At 40.0% G+C, this 19162-nt stretch overlaps 2 protein-coding genes across 10 annotated transcripts in view; one reads left to right on the top strand and one right to left on the bottom strand.

The window, feature by feature from the left end:
- Nucleotides 1-19162, bottom strand: part of LOC137342605 (polyadenylate-binding protein 4-like) — a 378766-nt gene that overhangs the window by 255683 nt on the left and 103921 nt on the right. The gene's annotated exons all lie outside the window — the stretch shown is intronic.
- LOC137342604 (homeobox-containing protein 1-like) overlaps nt 1-19162 on the top strand; it is a 60093-nt gene that overhangs the window by 1117 nt on the left and 39814 nt on the right. For 7 of the 9 annotated variants that reach the window (XR_010967299.1, XM_068006601.1, XM_068006604.1 and 4 more), the window contains exons 2-3: nt 15375-15458; nt 18366-18822. Coding sequence is in view for 8 of the 9 variants with exons in the window: in XM_068006601.1 (XP_067862702.1) it covers nt 18374-18822 (449 nt within the window). In the remaining variant the exon portion in view is untranslated. Of the gene's footprint in view, nt 1-15327; nt 15459-18365; nt 18823-19162 lie in introns of all 9 variants that reach the window. The other 2 variants (XM_068006603.1, XM_068006602.1) reach the window with 2 other exon arrangements.

A 19162-nucleotide genomic window follows, 5' to 3' on the forward strand; every position in this document is an offset into this window, starting at 1 on the left:
AGGGTCTTTCAACTTGTCTATACTGTTGTGCTCCTTGATATTTTTCTCCTGAAGTTGTTCTAACCGTACTTGTAAAGCATTAAGCCGTTGAAGTCATTGGTAAAGTCATTGTCAGCCTGTAAGGCTTCAATCCTAGCCTGAAGTGCCTGTTCCTTCTCTTCCATTTCATCTATTCTGTGCTGTAATTCCTTCTTCTCAGATAGGGCCTTCTGCTGAATTTCTTCTTGTCTCCCTTCTGCCTGCTTTAATTTGTCAGTGAATTCTTTTATTTCATTCACAGCTCCATTGTACTTATTGGTTTGAGATACAATTCTTTAGATCTACAGTGTTTAATTATATTAAGTTGTGTACTTTGGTTACGGTTTGTGTCACTATACTGTACATTACATAAACAACGTGCTCCATCAGACCACTTAAAAAAATTCAGGAATACTCATTAAAATTAGCTCCAGAGTACAATCAAAACATCTTTCATTTAAACACTTGGGCTTAAAATTATGCTGTTACATATTACTACATTTAGACAAGATTTCTTTCACTGTTATTTTAATGGTGTTATTAGCCCATTTTAAACTGATTACCATCTCCATTAAAATAGTGGACAATGGAATGTCATACATATTAGGTGTTCACAAGCTCATTTTGCAGTGTCATTTAAGGCCTATAATCAACTTTCTTTTATTGCGAAGGTAAATTATTTTGTAATTTTTCTCCTTCAGTTTTGTAAGGCCTTTCTGCAGCCTGTTCAAACCCTCTCATTCTTAAGCAGGATGGGGTTAGGGCAGAGGGCTGCATCTTACTCTGCAATGACAGAGTATGTTGGAGCTCCTGTGAGCTGGACTAAGATTTTAACTAAATTATGTCCCTCTCTGTGTACCCAAAGTGAAGCTAGAATTTCAAAACAATAAAACATTTAGATAAATGTGAGGTGATGCATTTTGGTAGATCGAATCGGGCCAGGACCTACTCTGTTAATGGTAGGGCGTTGGGGAGAGTTATAGAACAAAGAGATCTAGGAGTACAGGTTCATAGCTCCTTGAAAGTGAAGTCACAGGTGGATAGGATGGTGAAGAAGGCATTCGGCATGCTTGATTTCATTGGTCAGAACATTGAATACAGGAGTTGGGATGTCTTATTGAAGTTGTACAAGACATTAGTAAGGCCACACTTGGAATACTGTGTACAGTTCTGGTCACCCTATTATAGAAAGGATATTATTAAACTAGAAAGAGTGCAGAAAAGATTTACTAGGATGCTACCGGGACTTGATGGTTTGACTTATAGGGAGAGGTTGGATAGACTGAGACTTTTTTCCCTGGAGAGTAGGAGGTTAAGGGGAGATCTTATAGAAGTCTATAAAATAATGAGGGGCATAGATAAGGTAGATAGTCAAAATCTTTTCCCAAAGGTAGGGTAGTCTATAACGAGGGGACATAGATTTAAGGTGAGAGGGGAGAGATACAAAAGGGTCCAGAGGGGCAATTTTTTCACTCAAAGGGTGGTGAGTTTCTGGAACGAGCTGCCAGAGGCAGTAGTAGAGGCGGGTACAATTTTGTCTTTTAAAAAGCATTTGGACAGTTACATGGGTAAGATGGGTATAGAGGGATATGGGCCAAGTGCAGGCAATTGGGACTAGCTTAGTGGTATAAACTGGGCGACATGGACATGTTGGGCCGAAGGGCCTGTTTCCATGTTGTAACTTCTATGATTCTATGATAAGAAAACCTATCTTCAAACTCTTTTTTTATATTTGAAAGGAGCTCAATAGTTAAGCAAGTAGTCCAAAAATAATTGGAAAAGCTGGTGATGGGAGCGACACATGGCTGTAGCTTGGTAGATTGAAAGGTGGTATGGGTTCTATTTGGAAAGAAACCATATAGGAGGCCAGTGATGAAATGGTAGGACTTTGTGCTGAACGTCAACAGGCTACAAGGACTGACAGAGGAGAAAAGTGTGATGATGAGGTCTGTTAGCTTCCATGATGAGCCTGCTTATGATTATTAACTAACTGGAGATGAAGGGCTAACCAGGGCAAGCCAACCCACTGCAGTGAGGTACTAAGTGGATGTGAGGTGTTTTCTAACAGGGAGGGATGGAAGACTGACAGTGGAATCCTTCTCTGTCAGTCTTGTATTTCCTTGTAGCCAGTTACAGAGCCACACAGGCAAATGATTTGTGTCATGGAGTGGAAGAAGTCAAGTAAAAGATGGTGTACAAGAATAAATGATCATTGATCAATAACTTGTGGTATCATCCTTGAATTCTGCTTAAAGAATGTGAATTTTAACTTTTGATTTTGGATGCAAGTATTGTAATGGAGCAGAATCCTGGAAAAACAAACTGTGCTGGTGTCAATTTCCAGAGTACAGTCATATCAGAAAAAAACAGCAGAAAGAGAACTGATTGAAATATTCTACTGGAAATATAGTAAAGATGAAATGAGAATATGTTGTTCGGGGAATTGTTACTATCAATTGGTAAGGTAACTGGAAATGCAGTATATAGAAGCAGCTGTGTTTGATAGGCCAAAGACAGGTGCTGTTTTTGGTACAACTTGAGACTGAACAGGAAAGAGGGAGTTTGGGTGTGTTGTTTCAGAGCAAGGATAAGCTAAAAGGTGATATACGATCTAATGCTCTGCATCCTCAATTGTATGTTGAACATTTATAAGTAGTCACAAGTATGAGATGAAAAGAGGAAAGCAAACTAAGAGGAAGTAGACTTGGATCCAGTGTTCCTGCATGCAGGGAGTTCCTGGTCTATGCCTTCCTTTCAGAGGCAGCATGGAGCAGAGATCAGGGAAAGGGGGAAGTAGATCAGAGAATGAGTCTGCTGTTTTAAATGGTATTGGCAAGGGAATGTTTAATGTGAGAGAACCTGTTAAGAAAATACAGTCAAAATATCTATCGGGAGTACAGTTGCATGTGATGCAGAGAAGTATATCTAATATGATTTTTATATATTGCAGTTTAGAGTCAGTAGGGTAATTTTCTGGTCCTGGTAATATTTGAAGGGATGGAGTCATTTAAGTAGTTGCATCGGGACCAAAAATTCTTAAGAGCCTTTGGAAAGGTTTAAAAGGCATTTCAATCCATTCGCATCCTTTGTCAAGACTGAAGGGGACAGGAGTAAGTGCCAAGCAAAAATGAATGGAAAAGAAACCAAATGTGGAGACACAATCTAGAGTTTGCGGGCAAATGACGTAGCAGTCCAGCACCAGATCCACTTTTTGATGGTTAGTAAAGTAAAGGTGGTGCTGAATGAGATGGTTGCAAGAAAGTTGGCCCTGTTTGCCATTCCAAGATACCCATCGTGTAGAACAGCATTGCAGCTTGCCTGGAGAGTTGTAGGCAGAGTTGAGGCTGCAGCTGACTGTTACTGCAACTTGCAGTGCTAGCCCTATGGTGCATGTTCGCAGCAGATGTCACTGCTCTACTTCTGGTTCCCTGCTGACCTCGACTATGCAAAGAAGAGCAGGGGAGTTCTCCCAGTGTCCTGGCCAACATTTATCCCTCAAGCAACACGACCAAAACAGATTATCTGATCATTATCTCATTGCTGTTTGTGGGACCTTGCTGTACGCAAATTGGCTGCTGCGTTTCCCTACGTTACAACAATAACTACATCTCAAAAGTACCTAATTGGTTGTGAAGCCCTTGGGATGCCCTGAAGTTGTGGAAGGCGCTATATAAATACAAGATTTTTCTTTCTTTCTGGAGCCTGTGAAGAAAGTTCCCTATGGTTGTTGGAAGTATATGTGCTTGGGTCTGTAAATATGGTTGGTGACATCATGTCAGGTATAGCCAATCAGGCTTTGTTGGCTTTAGATCTCCCTAGCATGCCTTCTTCATCCAGTACCACCTAAAACCATGAAATACCAGGACTGGGGGGCTTTCAAAGAACCCACCAGCATTAAGTTTAAATGGAGCTTCACATATTGCATTCATGACATCATGTCTGCTGTCACGTTCTCCCTTTGGAAGCAGAGCCTCCATATGTACTGTTCCCTGATAAAGGAAGGTATTTGCAACTTTGTGAGTAAATGCAGGTGTCGGAGTACTGATGGGTGAGTGCAGATCACCCTTGATGGAGCCTGACCTGCCTGGCTTCCTTCCATTGACCCTCATCACCTTCCTGCCAAAAGCACAAGTACATGGTGATTCCCACGGGGAAACCCATTGTGCCACCATTGTTAACGTTGCAAAAAAAATGGCTGTGCCACAACAATTACCGCAAAGGCTCCCGATCACCTAAGTGACACAGCAAAAAAAAAGCAAGGAAAAGGGCTCAGAAATGGCTTGAAAATGTTGCTGAAATATTCAGCAGGGCACTTTAAATCCACTTCTGTGCCTACAAATCTTGATGCCCTCTTTAAATAGCAGGAACATGTATTCGTGAATGCTGGGAAATTGCTTGGACATTTAAATTACATAATTGAGGGGGACTTCAGCATTGTTAAAATGAAGCTTCCAGCAAATCCATTACTGGAAACGCACACAAATATGCCAAATGATTAAAGATCCAGCATAACAGATAACCCTTTTTTCCGATCGGTTGCACCCACAAATTGAGATAACCAATTGGAAAGTTTCCCCTGGTGTGTTTTGTAACATGACAACCAGATGTTTCCTAATCATTATTACCTCTTGGAACCTCTTGTATATCATTAATGATTAAAACCCAGAACCCAGAACATAGAATGTTTTGCTTAAGAATTTTAACTTGTTTGTATTTTTGAAATGATTATGTATTTCTTCTCTGCTTTTTAAGTGTTAATCCCTTTACTAGAGCAGAAGCAGGTTAGGTGCTACAAGGTAAACAATTGAAGTGTTGTGTCATCTGAACCCCAAGATTGTGCAACCACATACACAATCTTTGGATTTGTGCTCATTTTCTATAGCCTAGGTTAAGCCATAAATTTGTAAGTTCCAGTAATGCTGCCAACTTGTGGCCTATGTTACTGTTTCCATCTGCCCCCACAGCTAAATTTAATGGTTCAGATTTGTATCTTCTGGTACGATGAGGTATGGTTTTCAAGCCAAGAAAGTGATAGTGTTTGTGAAAGTGAGACGAATAACACCAGGCATGATTACGGGATAGTGTACAAGGCCAGTTTGTGCAAAGGTGCTAGATTTTAGGTTGTAAAAAAACTAGTCTCTCATTTTGCATATACATTGTAAAGTAGTACGAGTATCCCCATAAAACGGCACATTTCAAAGTACACAGTACCTTTTCTGAAAGTACACAAGACTGGAGTACAGTATATAGAAAAGTAGAGTTTAGCCTTCATCCGAATAGTGCTGTTAAACTCGTGTAACAGCCACATTTGGGATTGGCCTTAATAGGTGGTGCCCTATTGCAGATTCAAACTTGATCTTTTAATGTATTGTTGGGACAGTTATTGGTGGTCTTTGTACATAGGTGACTTTAATGAATTTAACTATATGTGAATCCCAAATTATTAAACATATACCCTACCTACTGTATTCCCTTTTGTTACTGTAGTCCCTAAAGAGCAAATATGATTTGAACTTTTTTTAATATCAAAATAGTGTTAGCTTTCAAATTTACATCAGATTGAAAGTACGGTCTTTCGTCTCTTTAGAGCGACATTGGGGGAATTTTACTATAGAAATGAGGGACAACAGATGCTAACAGTTAAACAAGATAAGGAACTCACCAACATAAAAGCCTACTTTAATGAATGCACCACTGAAGTAACTTTCTGTAGACAGGTGTTGTCATTTTCACCAACATTGATCAGAAGAAATGGGTAAAAAATCAGAAGGGTCCTGCATCAGTGGAGCAGGAAGATCTGTGTTTAATCCCACAATCTCCTGCATAAAAATTCAGTGGAGCCACGAGGAAGTGGAGGCAAAATGTTTCTCCACAGCAGAGAAAAATAGCACGTCTTTATACACGTCTTATATCTGGTTATAGAACTGGGATGATCTTGGGGAGCATTAGTCTTTTCTGCACCTCTGCCTCAGAATGAAAAAAATAAATAAAATCATTATCTGCAACACAAATTATTGAATGCTAGGTCTGGCATTTTAACAACAACAACTTGCATTTAAATAGCGCCTTTAACATAGATCAATATCCCAAGGCGCTTCACAGGAGTGTTATCAGACAAAATTTGACACGCGCCACATAAGAAGATATTAGGACTGGTGGCCAAAAGCTTGGTCAAAGAGGTAGGTTTTAAAGAGCTTCTTAAAGGAGGAGAGATGGAGGGAATTCCAGAGCTTAGGGCCTAGACAGCTGAATGCACGGCTGCCAATGGAGGGAAGAAGGAAATCGGGGATGCACAAGAGGCCAGAATTGGAGGAACGCTGAGTTCTCGGAGGGTTGTAGCGCTGAAGGAGGTTACAAAGATAGGGAGGGGCAAGGCCATGGAGGGATTTGAGCACAAAAGGATGAGAATATTAAAATCACTACATTGCTGGAGCAGTAGCCAATGTATGTCAGTGAGCACAGGGGTGATGGGTAAACGGAACTTGGTGCGAGTCAAGATATGGAAAGCAGAGTCTTGGATGATTTCAAGTTTATGGAAGATGGGAGGCTGGCCAGGAGAGCATTGGAATAGTCGAGTTCGGAGGTAACAAAAGCATAGATGAGGGTTTCAGCAGCAGATGAGCTGATGCAGGGGCAAAAACGGGCGATATTACAGAAGTGGAAGTAGGCGGTCTTGGTGATGGCGAGGATATGAGGTCGGAAGCTCAGCTAGGACGCTGAGGTTGCAAACAGTCTGGTTCAGCATCAGACAGTGAACTGACATAGGTACTGCATATAAACCCTTCCTTATATACAGATGATTTTAGGAGTTAGGTTCCAGTAAAGTAACATGTATGTCACTAGGTACATAAGGAGCCCATTTTGAATTGGTTAGCTGGTTTACCACTGTATAAGTAAGTATCTTATTGTCAGGAGTGCAGTCCAAGCCCTAATTCTTAATCTTAACCCTTGCATAAAACTTCTGTGCCGTAATGTTTCATTTTGAAACACAAAAAACACTTCTTCAAAACATTTTTAAAAAATAATACATTTCTGTGGTATGCTTTGGTTTCTGAGTCTCTCAAAACTGCAAACAGATTGATAGAAATTATGAATTAATGACAGGAACTAGATACTGATAAAGCACTTGGTGCATTAAACTGAAGTTGTTTATGGTTTTCTGACTTTTACATAACTGCAACATTGTTTACATGGAAAAAAAATTTAAAACAAAAAAGAATACTGAGTAAATGTTTTTACTTGCACCTCCAACAGCTGCTAAAAACACCAGCAACACTGCAATATCACAGGAAAATGAGAAATCCACTGGTTACTTGTTATAATATTGTACTGAATAAATTTGTATGTAACTGACATCACAGTTTGCTGTGAAACTCTTCACTCTTTAGTCAAATAAATACTTCACTGGGACACTATTAATAGGTTGTACTTTTTACTGTTTAGCAAAATACCAAAGCAGTTTCATTCTTTTCTAGGTTTTTTTGATGAACTTTCATGTAGGGGTATATTTATGAAAATAATCAAGCTCTCCACAGTGAAAATATTGCACAAAGTACAGCAGAAGTCTGATCATGATCTTCTAGTTACCTGTAACATGCAACACACTTGCAAAACTTCCTACACCCAGCCTATCTGTGAGAGTGTCCCTTGTGATTAGGTGCTGTAACTGCAGTTCACTTCACTAATGGCAAGTGGCTTTATCTTGGGACAGGTTAGAGGATAGCAGGCAATGCAAAAATTAACCCTGTTTCAATTCACTTAGGGGCCATTTCTCAGGGGTAAGTCTTTCTGCAAAGGAGTAGAAAATAAACAGTAAAAATAAATCAATAACAAGAAGTTTACTTATCCATCAGCCTCTAATATCAGAGAAATACAAGTGAAGACACCAATCTCCCAATTCATGATGCTGACTAACTGGGATGCGATATCTTGGGTATGAGTAGCCATCTGATACTTTGGCCAAATAACCAGTGTTCCTGTGTGAGCCCAGGCAGTTCATTCATGGAGGAAATCATAGCAGAAACCAATAATGTCCTCACCAGATATCCACACAGTGCACTTTCCAGCAAGTGCCACTGGATAGTGACCAGGAGTGGGAACTCTGGCCAATGTTTTTTGTTTGTTTATTTTTCTTTCCAGTCCAGAAGTTCATTTGTACTTTTGATTGCAAACAATTGAGCTGATTCGATCATATCAGTTTGATTTAGGGCACAATAACAAGGAAGACTCTCCCAAAATATACAGCTGAAGAGAACAGAATAGTTAGAAACAAGACCTTCAGATTACTAAATCCAGAGGCTGCCTCTTACCTCTGACACCATAAGGCAGCCCCACATTAAATGAATAAAGGGTTCCCAAATCCCTCCCTACATCGTCAATGGGATGAATCTGATTTGAAACTCATTTTCAAGAAAGATCTAATCAGTATCTTGACCTGAATAAGAATCAGTCTGGAATACAATTGTATTATTGTTACAAATGGTCATCATCTCTAATGGAAAACAAAAGGTCAGTTATATATTGGATCAGTAGAACTGTTCCTGACAAATTTATACCATTTTAGTTTTAATCTGTTTTCAATACATGACTGTCTTCAAAAATATTTCACATTTTTGAGTGGCTAGTGGTGGTATAGCCTATCCATACACATGCTAGGCATTTTAAACTGCCATCAAACTGCCCCCTCAGTAGTGATTTTTTTCTTGGAATTAATAGAGGGAATAGAATTTATTACAATAACGAAAAGATGCCTGTACTGAGACTTATAAATGACCTTCGAGCTATATTTTCTGAAGTTCATCTTCTAAAAGACACGATTTATTCCAACGATTTATTATTCCAACAATTTTATTTCACATTGCAGTCCAACTTTGTGCTCCAAAACCAGGTGACTAACTTCCCAGCTGTCAGCCCTGCAGAACTTCACATAACCTCACATAAGGGAATACACAATAAAAGGGCGTAGAGGAACAGAGGGACCTTGGAGTGCATGTCCACAGATCCCTGAAGGTAGCAGGATGGGTAGATATGGTGTTTAAGAAGGCATAGGGGATACTTTCCTTTATTAGCCAAGGCATAGACTATAAGAGCAGGGAGGTTATGCTAGAACTGTATAAAACACTAGTTAGGCCACAGCTTGAGTACTGCGTACAGTTCTGGTCACCACGTTACAGGAAAGATGTGATTGCACTAGAGATTGTACAGAGGAGATTTATGAGGGTGTTGCCAGGCCTGGAGAATTTTAGCTATGAGAACAGATTGGATAGGCTGGGGTTGTTTTCTTTGGAACAAAGGAGGCTGAGGGGAGATTTAATTGAGGTGTATAAAATTATGAGGGGCCGAGATAGGGAGGATCTATTTTCCTTAGCAGAGGGGTCAGTGACCAGGGGGCATAGATTTAAAGTAATTGGTAGAAAGATTAGAGGGGAGCTGAGGAGAAATTTTTCACCCAGAGGGTGGTGGGGGTCTGAAACTCACTGCCTGAAAGGGTGGTTGAGGCAGAAACCCTCAACTCATTTAAAAAGTACTTGGATGTGCACTTGAAGTGCCTTAACCTACAGGGCTATGGCCCAAGTGCTGGAAAGTGGGATTAAGCTGGATAGCTCATTTTCAGCCGGCAGGGACACGATGGGCTGAATGGCCTCCTTCCGTGCCATAACTTTCTATGATTCTAACTGATTGTCCGCCATTGAACTTGCAAGTTAAACAGCAAGCACACTCAACCATTCGACCCAACTCTGTGGGTGTAATCAAAACTGTTCCTGGTATGGCTGCTGGTTTGCCCTGCTCCTCTTTAATTATTGTAGCTCTTTCTCCTTGCCTTTTGTCCAACAGAATGAATCACAGAAACAGGCCATTTAACCAATCAAGTCTGTGCCAGTGTTCTCCGTATGAGCGTCCTAATCTAATTTCACTCTCTTACTCACTTTCCATACCCTTTAATGATCCTCTTTTTCAAGAAGCTATTAAATTCCCTTTTTAAAGAATTTACGGAATCCTCTTCAATAACGGTTTGCAGCAAAGAATTCCACATCCGTGTAAAGATTTTTTTCCAACCTCCCCTTTGTTATTTTTGTGATTTTTGTGATTTTTCTAAAATTTGAGTCCTTTCATTAACATCCCACCAACAATTGGTCATGATTTACCTTTATTGTAATCTTTTTCATAATCTTAAAGACCTGTTATTTCACCCTTTAACCTTTTCAGCTCCAGCGGAAATGCCCTAATTTCTCAAGTCTCTCTTCTTAACAATAACCCTTCAACTAGTGAATCTATACTACTATTCTGTTGCTTTTATACCTTTGCTAGAATGGACTCCTCAAAATTGGACACAAAACTCCTACTGCAGCGTAAGTAAGGCTTTGTACAAGTTCAGCATTACCACCTTGCTTTTGTATTCTGTGCCTCTAGATACAAAACCAAGAATTCTGTTTGTTAGAGTGAAGAGATCTTGAATATTAATAACACCTGTGGAGTATTCCAGGTTCCTTGTCATCAACAAAAGTGAGTCATTGGCTTACTGAGATACTACACATTATGCTGCACTGCAGGACTATTTCACACACTTGGACTTTACATTCAATGGGAGAGACTTGATTCAGAGGCACCAAAGTACAAACCAGACCTTCATTTTGATCAACAGTGTTACAGACACAGTGGCAGACAGATAGCTCAGGGTTATAGTGAGGTCTTGTGCAACAAAATATAGTAATTGATAGAAGTAAAAAGAAAACTGTGAACACTGGCAATAGTATAAAAATGGGGGGGAAAATTGCAAAAATACACAGCAAATCAATCAGCATCTAAAAAGAAATGGGTTCAGTTCTCATAATGGGTCACAACCTACCTTTCTCTCTCAGGTGCCGTCTGGCCTGCTGTGTATTTCTAGCATTTTGCAGTACAAGCATATTTGCTGACATCATAATTTTTAAAATTCCCTTCCATTCAGTCTATTAAACAGCAACATATCCTGACATCATTGTGATTTTAAAAACCAGGCCATATACAGAGACTTGATTTACTGAGGTGTGTTTTTTTTCTCACAGTAGTGCTTGTGTTACATTAAAAAAGACTTGCTACTGGTTTTTACTAGAAAGGCGTGGAGTGCACAGTAGGTATTTGGGAGATATTTTAATTTAATTGCATGTTTTATTTGCTGACACACCCAAGTAGCAGGTTATGATTCTCATTCTCACTCTTGCAAAATCTAATCGGTTTGTAGTTCATCCAGAAGCTTTAAATTAATACCTGATTGTTCAACCACTCCTAGGCACCTCAGCAATAAACATTAAATCGGGATAGTTTATGCATAAATACAGATTAGTGAATGCTGTTAATGACATATGTCATTTGTACTCATAATACAGCTTCAGGGCAATTTACAGCCCACCCTCTGTCACCTGTGTCTCTCACTAGACCTGCTGTTTGATGTCTAGAATTCTCTTCCCCTAAAGGCTTTGTCAATTGAATTTTTTAAGACTGAGATCGATAGATTTTTGTTAGGTAAGGGTATCAAGGGATATAGAGCAAACATGGGCAAATGGAGTTGAGGTACAGATCAGCCATGATCTAATTGAATGATGGACTAGGCTTGAGGGGCTGAATGGCCTACTCCTGTTCCTATGTTCCTGAGATTCAGTGCTGTTCCCTCTCCTCATGCTCCAGTGAGAAAAAACAAGGGAATGCTCCTAGGGGTGGGCAATTCCGGTATCATTAGCACAAGCAAAAGGGCCATCTGGTGCCTCTACACTACCACACATTTAAAATCAGAAACGCAGCGTGAGGAATTGTGGGCACAGACCTTTGTCCCACCATTATTCCTGAATACAGATTGTTTGAGCATTCCAGAGAGTGGCCCTCAAGCAAACTACTGATTTAGATTGTGGCCCTTGACACAATTTAATGAACGACGCCTTTGAAAACCAAGACTAAATTTAAGAACGTTGTGAATGTTAACTGAACCCAGAAATTAAATACCAGCATTTTACATCTTCCCCAGCATATGTTGTTTTATATAATACACAAACATCCATTTTAAGAGGAGTTTAAATGGTTAATATTACAGTTCAGTTAATTAGGCTTATTTACACTACCAAGAATTACAGCTGTGGTCATCAGTAACAGATAATCACAGGAGGCAGAGTATTTGCAAAATAATAAAACGTGCCATTCATAAAATGAGGTAATTGGGTTATTTTTCTCAGGGAGTTAATTATGCAGAAAATATCATTCCAGCATTTTTAATTAAAACTGCAGAACCCTATTCTGTTATGGAATAAATAAATAACATTTTAACGTTGACTGTAGGAGCTTTTGCAGATAAACCAATGGCTAAAATAGAAAAAAATTTGTATAAGATTCTTTAATAGCATGTCTTCTCCAAAACTAAAATTCCCACAGAGTAACTTTCGAGTGCGATCATCGAAGGAACCTAAAACATTCCACCTATATTTAGGATAAGAATTTTTTTGCCTTGTTGATTCAGATTAGACATTAAAAAGTCTGTGTAAAGGTGAGGCAGAAGATTACAGACAAAGTTTAGCAATTTTAGAGTTGCCTTCCTCGAGTCTTTTAGTCTCTCAAAAACTGAATGAGTTTTATGCTGTGTTTTTGCTGCATTCTATTGGGTATAGTAGATTTCAGTAACTAAACATTGTGGAACCACACAGATTCAAATTACTTTTAGAAGCTTTTTCTATTGTAATTCAGTGGTAGTTAGATTGGTTTGGAATGAGGTCAGGTTGCTGTCTTTAGGAGTCATGTCTCAGTGTTGCAGCTTACTTTGTACAGACTCTCAAACGGGAAATTAATCTTCAATATAATCTGTTTCATTATATCACTCCTGACTGTTACTGTGAGTGTTTTCAGCTGCTGTTCTCATGGTTAGTATATATTCTGTGGTTTTTTAAGCTTAGGTGGCTATAAGTAATGAATAGGTGACCCTCCCGTTCCCCAGCCCACACAATTTTCTCCCCTCCTTTTTCTCTTCTGAAAGCAATGACTCTTGCTAGGTTCAGAGAGTGCTGGCAGCTCTTTGGTACCTCACCTAAGTGGTCACTCTTTATGTCCGAGTCTAGACAACAAATGCCAGTTGACTATTTGATTGGAAAGGGCTTCACAGCCAAGCTGGATTCTGTCCTCACACTATGTTCAAATGTACACCTCTAGCGATTTTCACTGGGTAGTGGTCAGCAAGAGAAACCCCGTCAGTTTTCTTTTTTCTCCTCTCTTCCCAAGATCAGTGAAACTGAGGCAAATAGTAGCCCCCTAGTATCGCCCAACTGAGATCAACTAACTCAGTATAGACAGGGAAATGAAGCCAGAATTACTTTTTTTTTGAAAGAATGCTTGGGGAAGACTGTCGTGTGTTAATGTTTGCAAGCTGGCCCCATATATGTAGCAAATTCTGGAACATCAGATAAGTTTAATCTTACCATGATTAATGATTTTATTTCTTAACCCACAAAACAGCATTCCACATAGGATGAATACAGATTGCCATGCTGGTTTTTGAAAATTCCAAAAAAAAATGACATGATATGATAGAGAATTGCTGAATGTCAAGTTGCTTCCCAACTTTAATACTGAGATTCCCTCATGAAATTCTAATGATCCACTGGGAGTGTGGTATTCACAAAATTATTTGCATTCAGTCCTGGGATTAGTGCAGGAACCCTAGATTTGGCCTCCAACATTATACTGTGTCATCTCTGGATGCTGGAATTCTGAAAATAAGCAGGGTATCTATGATGGCCACATTCAACTCTCTAAGCCGTTTGTGACATTATAAATTACTCAACTCAAGGAAGCTTAAATTAAATTTTTAAATTAAGAAACTGCCAGATGGTCTCCCTCAGTGGCTCAGTGAGTTTATTCAGTGAGTAGCTAAGCCATATCAACTAGGAAAGTCCCAGGTCAGCTGGTGCAGTGGTAGGGGAGCTACAGTTGATTGTAGAGTTTTCTGTGTGGGAGACCCCCTACAAATATTAATGCACTCCTGTGGATTGCTTGTCCTAAAATTTACAAAAGGATGCAATGGAATGTAATATATGACCTGCAACCTGGCATCCTCTTATAATGAATTTTTTATTTCTACTGCTGTTTATTTACAGAAGTATTAAATAAACATGAATAAAATCAGCACCTCTGTTTTGTGCTTGTTTGACTTGTAACTTCAACAGGATTATCTCCATAATAAAGAAAACTGAATTAAAATTTGCACAATGCCAGTGATAAAGATGCCAAAAGTGCAGTAATTTGACAGCTTTCAGAACTTCAAGGAGCAGTTCTGTGATCACTTTTTTTAAGCGTTTCATCAGTCTGTCAACTGAAGTTCAAGGGACTGGATTGTGTCTAACAGGGGCATCGTAAAGAGAGAATGTGTTGCAGTATGTCTGGAGTGTCTCATCCTGAAAGACCAAGTACTATGGCACAAGCCATAGGGGACAATGGCCCACCTGAATAGCGGAGAGTCCTTCAAATACCTCAAATTCCACCATCAACTTCACGGTGGATCCCCATTGCTAAACTCTCTTCATCAACCTTTGGTACAGTATCAGATGATTCATTTGAGGCACAGTTCTTATTTGCTCTTTCCCTCTGTCACTGTCTCATCTCTCACTCTACCTGCACACCTTTTAGGAGTAATGACCTTGAGATCTCCTGGCAGCCTTTCGCAGACTCCAGTTTGAAAACCACAGACCTAAAATTGTGAAACTGTTTGACCAGCTAAGAAGCACACTGCCTATGATAAATTAACAACTTAGTAGCTTGTTTAGAGAGTATGGTTAATAAGAAGTATTCTGTGACTGTATATTCTTGAAATCAATTCTTGTCCTATTCAGTGTAAGAAAATTGACATCAAAGCTTAACAAAATGAATGTTGTATGAGCGAAGATGTGAAGCTAGAAAGAAATTCAGTGAGTTAACATGTATGCTATAGTTGTAACACAGCATGTTACTGTAGAAATACAGTATTCATATAGACGGATGAGCAGTTGCAAGAAGATTACTTCTGATTGGTTTAACTTCAAAATGTAATGTCTGCTTTCCCTGTCATCATGTCAACGCTAACTACATTCTCCATTGCATTCTCCAACCATTTCTTAGATTACAGATTCAATCAGATGATTTTCCTGCAGAGACACTCTGGTAAATTTCAACTGTCAAATCTCATGAAATCGACACTGTTTACATTATCCTGCTGATTTAAGTTTGGTCAGGTTTGTAAGTGATAAGGGGAGAATGCAGTGGGTTTGTGGCTTGGACCCAAGTACTTCTGGTTGTGGACTGGTCTTAAAATTTAAATAGGATTTATTTTGTTTTCCTCCTTCATGGGTATCCCTGTGCTGCACAAGAAGGGCCAAGAGGACAGAAGCAGATTATAATTCGAGGAGGCCCAGATGTGGAGAGTGGTAGTAACTGGAGCCCCTGCACTTCAGGTTAGTCACCCATTTTCCTCTGAGGTATTTATTTTAAACAGAACCATTACTATGGTTACTGATGGAGTATGGCCAGTGCATGAGTTGCTGCATGATTCGGTGCATTTTGACTTGTACCATGAAAAGTGTAAGAACAGTAGTGTGATAGGCCTTGAGGGGCCACTTAACAGTGTGCTGTAACACAGAACAAAGGGCACAGCTCTAGGCTGGACAAAGCTTTCCCTCTATTTGAAGTGAGCAACCACTGTACTGCAGATACCTGAAGTTGTGGCATTTCCTCTGTGCTTTCATGGTAGTCATTTTAGGAATGTCATATTTGAACAGATTTAGTGTTAAAAGGGACAGTTTATGTTTAACTCATTTTGAGATTGGTTTTAAGAACATAAGAAATAGGATCAGGATTAGGCCATACGGCCCCTCAAGCCTGCTCTGCCATCCAATCAGATCATGGCTGATCTTCGACCTCAACTCCGTTTTCCCGCCCGATCTCCATATCCCTTGATTCCCTTAGAGTCCAAAAATCTATCGATCTCGGTCTTGAATATACTCAACGACTGAGCATCCACAGCCCTCTGGGGTAGAGAATTCCAAAGATTCACAACCCTCTGAGTGAAGAAATTTCTCCTCATCTCAATCCCAAATGGCCGACCCCTTATCCTGAGACTATGCCCACTAATTCTAGACTCTACACATTTTTGGTCCAGGCCTCATTCTGTGGGTGCAGAAGTTTTGAAATTGCAATATTTTAGTGAGAGTCAGTGTAGTCAATGTCTATGGAAAAACTTAGGAGATAGTCAAAGTAGGACTGCACGTTTCAATATAAAGGCCCAATAGGCAGCTAAGCCGAGGCAGACAGGCAAAAAATATACACACGCACACATTTATTCAGTTCTATGCATTTGGTTATTAGTGCAATTCACATAGAAATTTACATTTTCAGAAATAGGAGAAAATGACATAAATTGAAAGCTTAGTTGCTAGCTTTTACTGTAACTGGAGTTGGGGATTTGGTGAAGCAGTCAAGCCAGTGAGGTAACAACAAATTCAGGCCTGCATTGCTCTGCAAGAACATACACAGGTGCAAAAAGTCACTTCCCCCATTTGATATTTCTCATAACCTGAGCACCAATTTAGGCTTTTTTAAGGGCAAGGCAAAAATCCAGTGACATCCTTAAAATGACAACTGGACAACAATGATGAATACTAAACCAATGAAAATGGGTGTCACATGGAATAGCTTCATAAAGCCTCTTTTGAAAGGATTTGGCCAAGAGATATTTTAGGTTGGTGGCCAACTAGATACGGTGAGTTGGGATGTTTGCCTTGCTCCCTCCCCTTCCCATTTCCTTATTCGATATTTAATATTGGTTCACTAGACCTGGACCAGTAGTTGCATCCTAGCTGATGCACGTTAGTTGCACTGTGCTCTACAAGCAGGAAGCTTCTTTGTTGATGCTTTTTGCAAACTGCCTCCAAACATCTGTGTATGAAGATACAGGAAGTATCGGAACATGGGTAGTTTCCATTATGGTAGACCAGTCACTTAACACAACCGTTGATCATGCTGTGCAAGAATTCTGCGGCCTTTAATTTAAGCTTACTAGTAGCGACATGATACTTCAGAAAACAACTTTATTGGTTTGTTACTTGTATCTGATTGGAATATGCAGGTCGCAGATATTGTGGCTGAGATTGGGAACTCACTATGTGGAGAATTGCAGGCTATTATCTACTCTTCATTTTAAGCTTTATACGCAGAGACTAATTTACTCAAGTGTCTTCTGAAAGACAAAATATCTGCTGTCAATCTCTTGGTATAAAATTGGGAGGAGTGGGGGGGAAGAATAGGGAAGAAAAGAACCAAATTAGAGGTGTACAAAGTCATACAATCTAGTTGCTTTGTATTGTTCCTTATATACGGAATAAATAGTGCTGCTATACTACAGACCAGTACCTGCTTACAGGGACGTGGAGCTGGCAGACTTGAATTGTAAGCTCAAGTCTTACAAAGCAGAATTCTATACAATGCATGCTTACATGCAGGAGCAGAGCTCCACTGAGTGCATCCAAATGCTAGTTAAACTTTTAATTTTCTTGAAGAGCTGATAGAACAGTTGGCTCTTTGCCAAGATTAAACAATTTAAACTGAAGTTTAAAAAGCTGATATGCACTGGTTTTAGTATTCCTGCAGCTGAAGTGGTGTGAGACTACCCCCTCAAAGTGGATTGTACCATATGCCGGAATGCAATCTGGCTAACTTCACTACTGATCATTCTGTACTACTTTTAGTGATGCAAAGCTGAATGTGCTTCACATTGACACAAAATGTGTAGTGTAACTCCCCTGTAGGCTAAGTTGGTAAAGGCAAAGTGTAGCTGATGCATATAGAACAGTAGGTTCACGTTTCAGAAGGCTCCCCTAGGTGTAGCACTACAGACCAAAATATCCCAGTTTCAATTCCTGCTCTATGCTGAGTTAGCTGACCTTAGCCAGGCTAGTAGCAGAGGGTGCCACAACTGGCTTCTGTGCCCTTGGGTTGTGAAAGTTAGTCAGTGTTCCTGCTCCTGATCACTATCCAATGACCCACCATTGCTAGAAAATATGAGTGTGTGTACTTCAGCTGAGGATAGGAGTGGGTTCAGCTGCGATGTCCCACAGTGGCGAACAGCCTGAGAGCATTCATTGTCTAGACTCAGACATGGAGAATAGCCGCTTGGCTGAGGTGACTGCACCCATGGAGTGATAAAGCCCAACAAAAGTCAACATCTTAAGGAGAGAAGGAAGCGCAAGAAAATTGGTTGAAGAAAATTTTTTATCTAGAAGAGTGAAAATAATGTAGTTATTGGACATTTACAGGTTCAGTGTCTCTACTTAATCACTGATCTGTTACATTTTTCTTCTTTACAGATGATATCATGTCTTACTACAATGATGAGCCCCGGTACACTATTGAACAAATTGATCTTCTCCAACGCCTGCGCCGATCAGGAATGACTAAACACGAAATCATTCATGCACTTGAAACAATGGAACGGCTCGATCAGGAGCAAAGCGAAAAATTTGTCAGGCGACCCAACTACAGCAGTAACTATGGCAACAACGTTTCAGCATCCTCTTCAACTGCTTCTGCTGCTACACAGACTCAAAGTATAGCGCAATCACCGTCGCCTAGTAATAGCTATGACACATCGCCTCCACCCTACAATGCAAGCCACACAGGGCGAGAAAGCACAGCAAGTGAGAGACTTGTTGCCAGCGGAACACTGTCTCCGCGGTACCAGAACAGTGGGAGTCAAAGGTCATATAGTTTTGACACAGGAGAAGATGATGCAGACTTGGAGGAGAAAGTGGAAGAGTACATGAGGTAATGTGGAAAACCCATGTAGTTACATAAATATTAAGGATAGTTACAGGATTTCACACTACCTCAGCTTTCAAAAGGTCATGGATTGAGTTGCATCCATCCATCTTAGTCTCCGTTTTGTCATTTCTTCTCTAGCCTATTGAGAGGGATTGCAATGGAGAAAAAGGTGTTGCCATTTTAGGGAGAGAGAAAAAAAAACAAGGTGTCATCTGAATTGCACCTCTTGTTGGCCAATGAAGGAGCAACGTTGATGCTGGCAGTGTATTAGAAGGAATCCATGAACAGAACCAGCTTGGTTGCCGGCTGCAGGGAACCAGATGGAGATGAGCAGTCTGAACAA

This window comes from Heptranchias perlo, chromosome 26, assembly GCF_035084215.1.
Source record: "Heptranchias perlo isolate sHepPer1 chromosome 26, sHepPer1.hap1, whole genome shotgun sequence".
Taxonomy (NCBI): Eukaryota; Metazoa; Chordata; class Chondrichthyes; order Hexanchiformes; family Hexanchidae; genus Heptranchias; species Heptranchias perlo.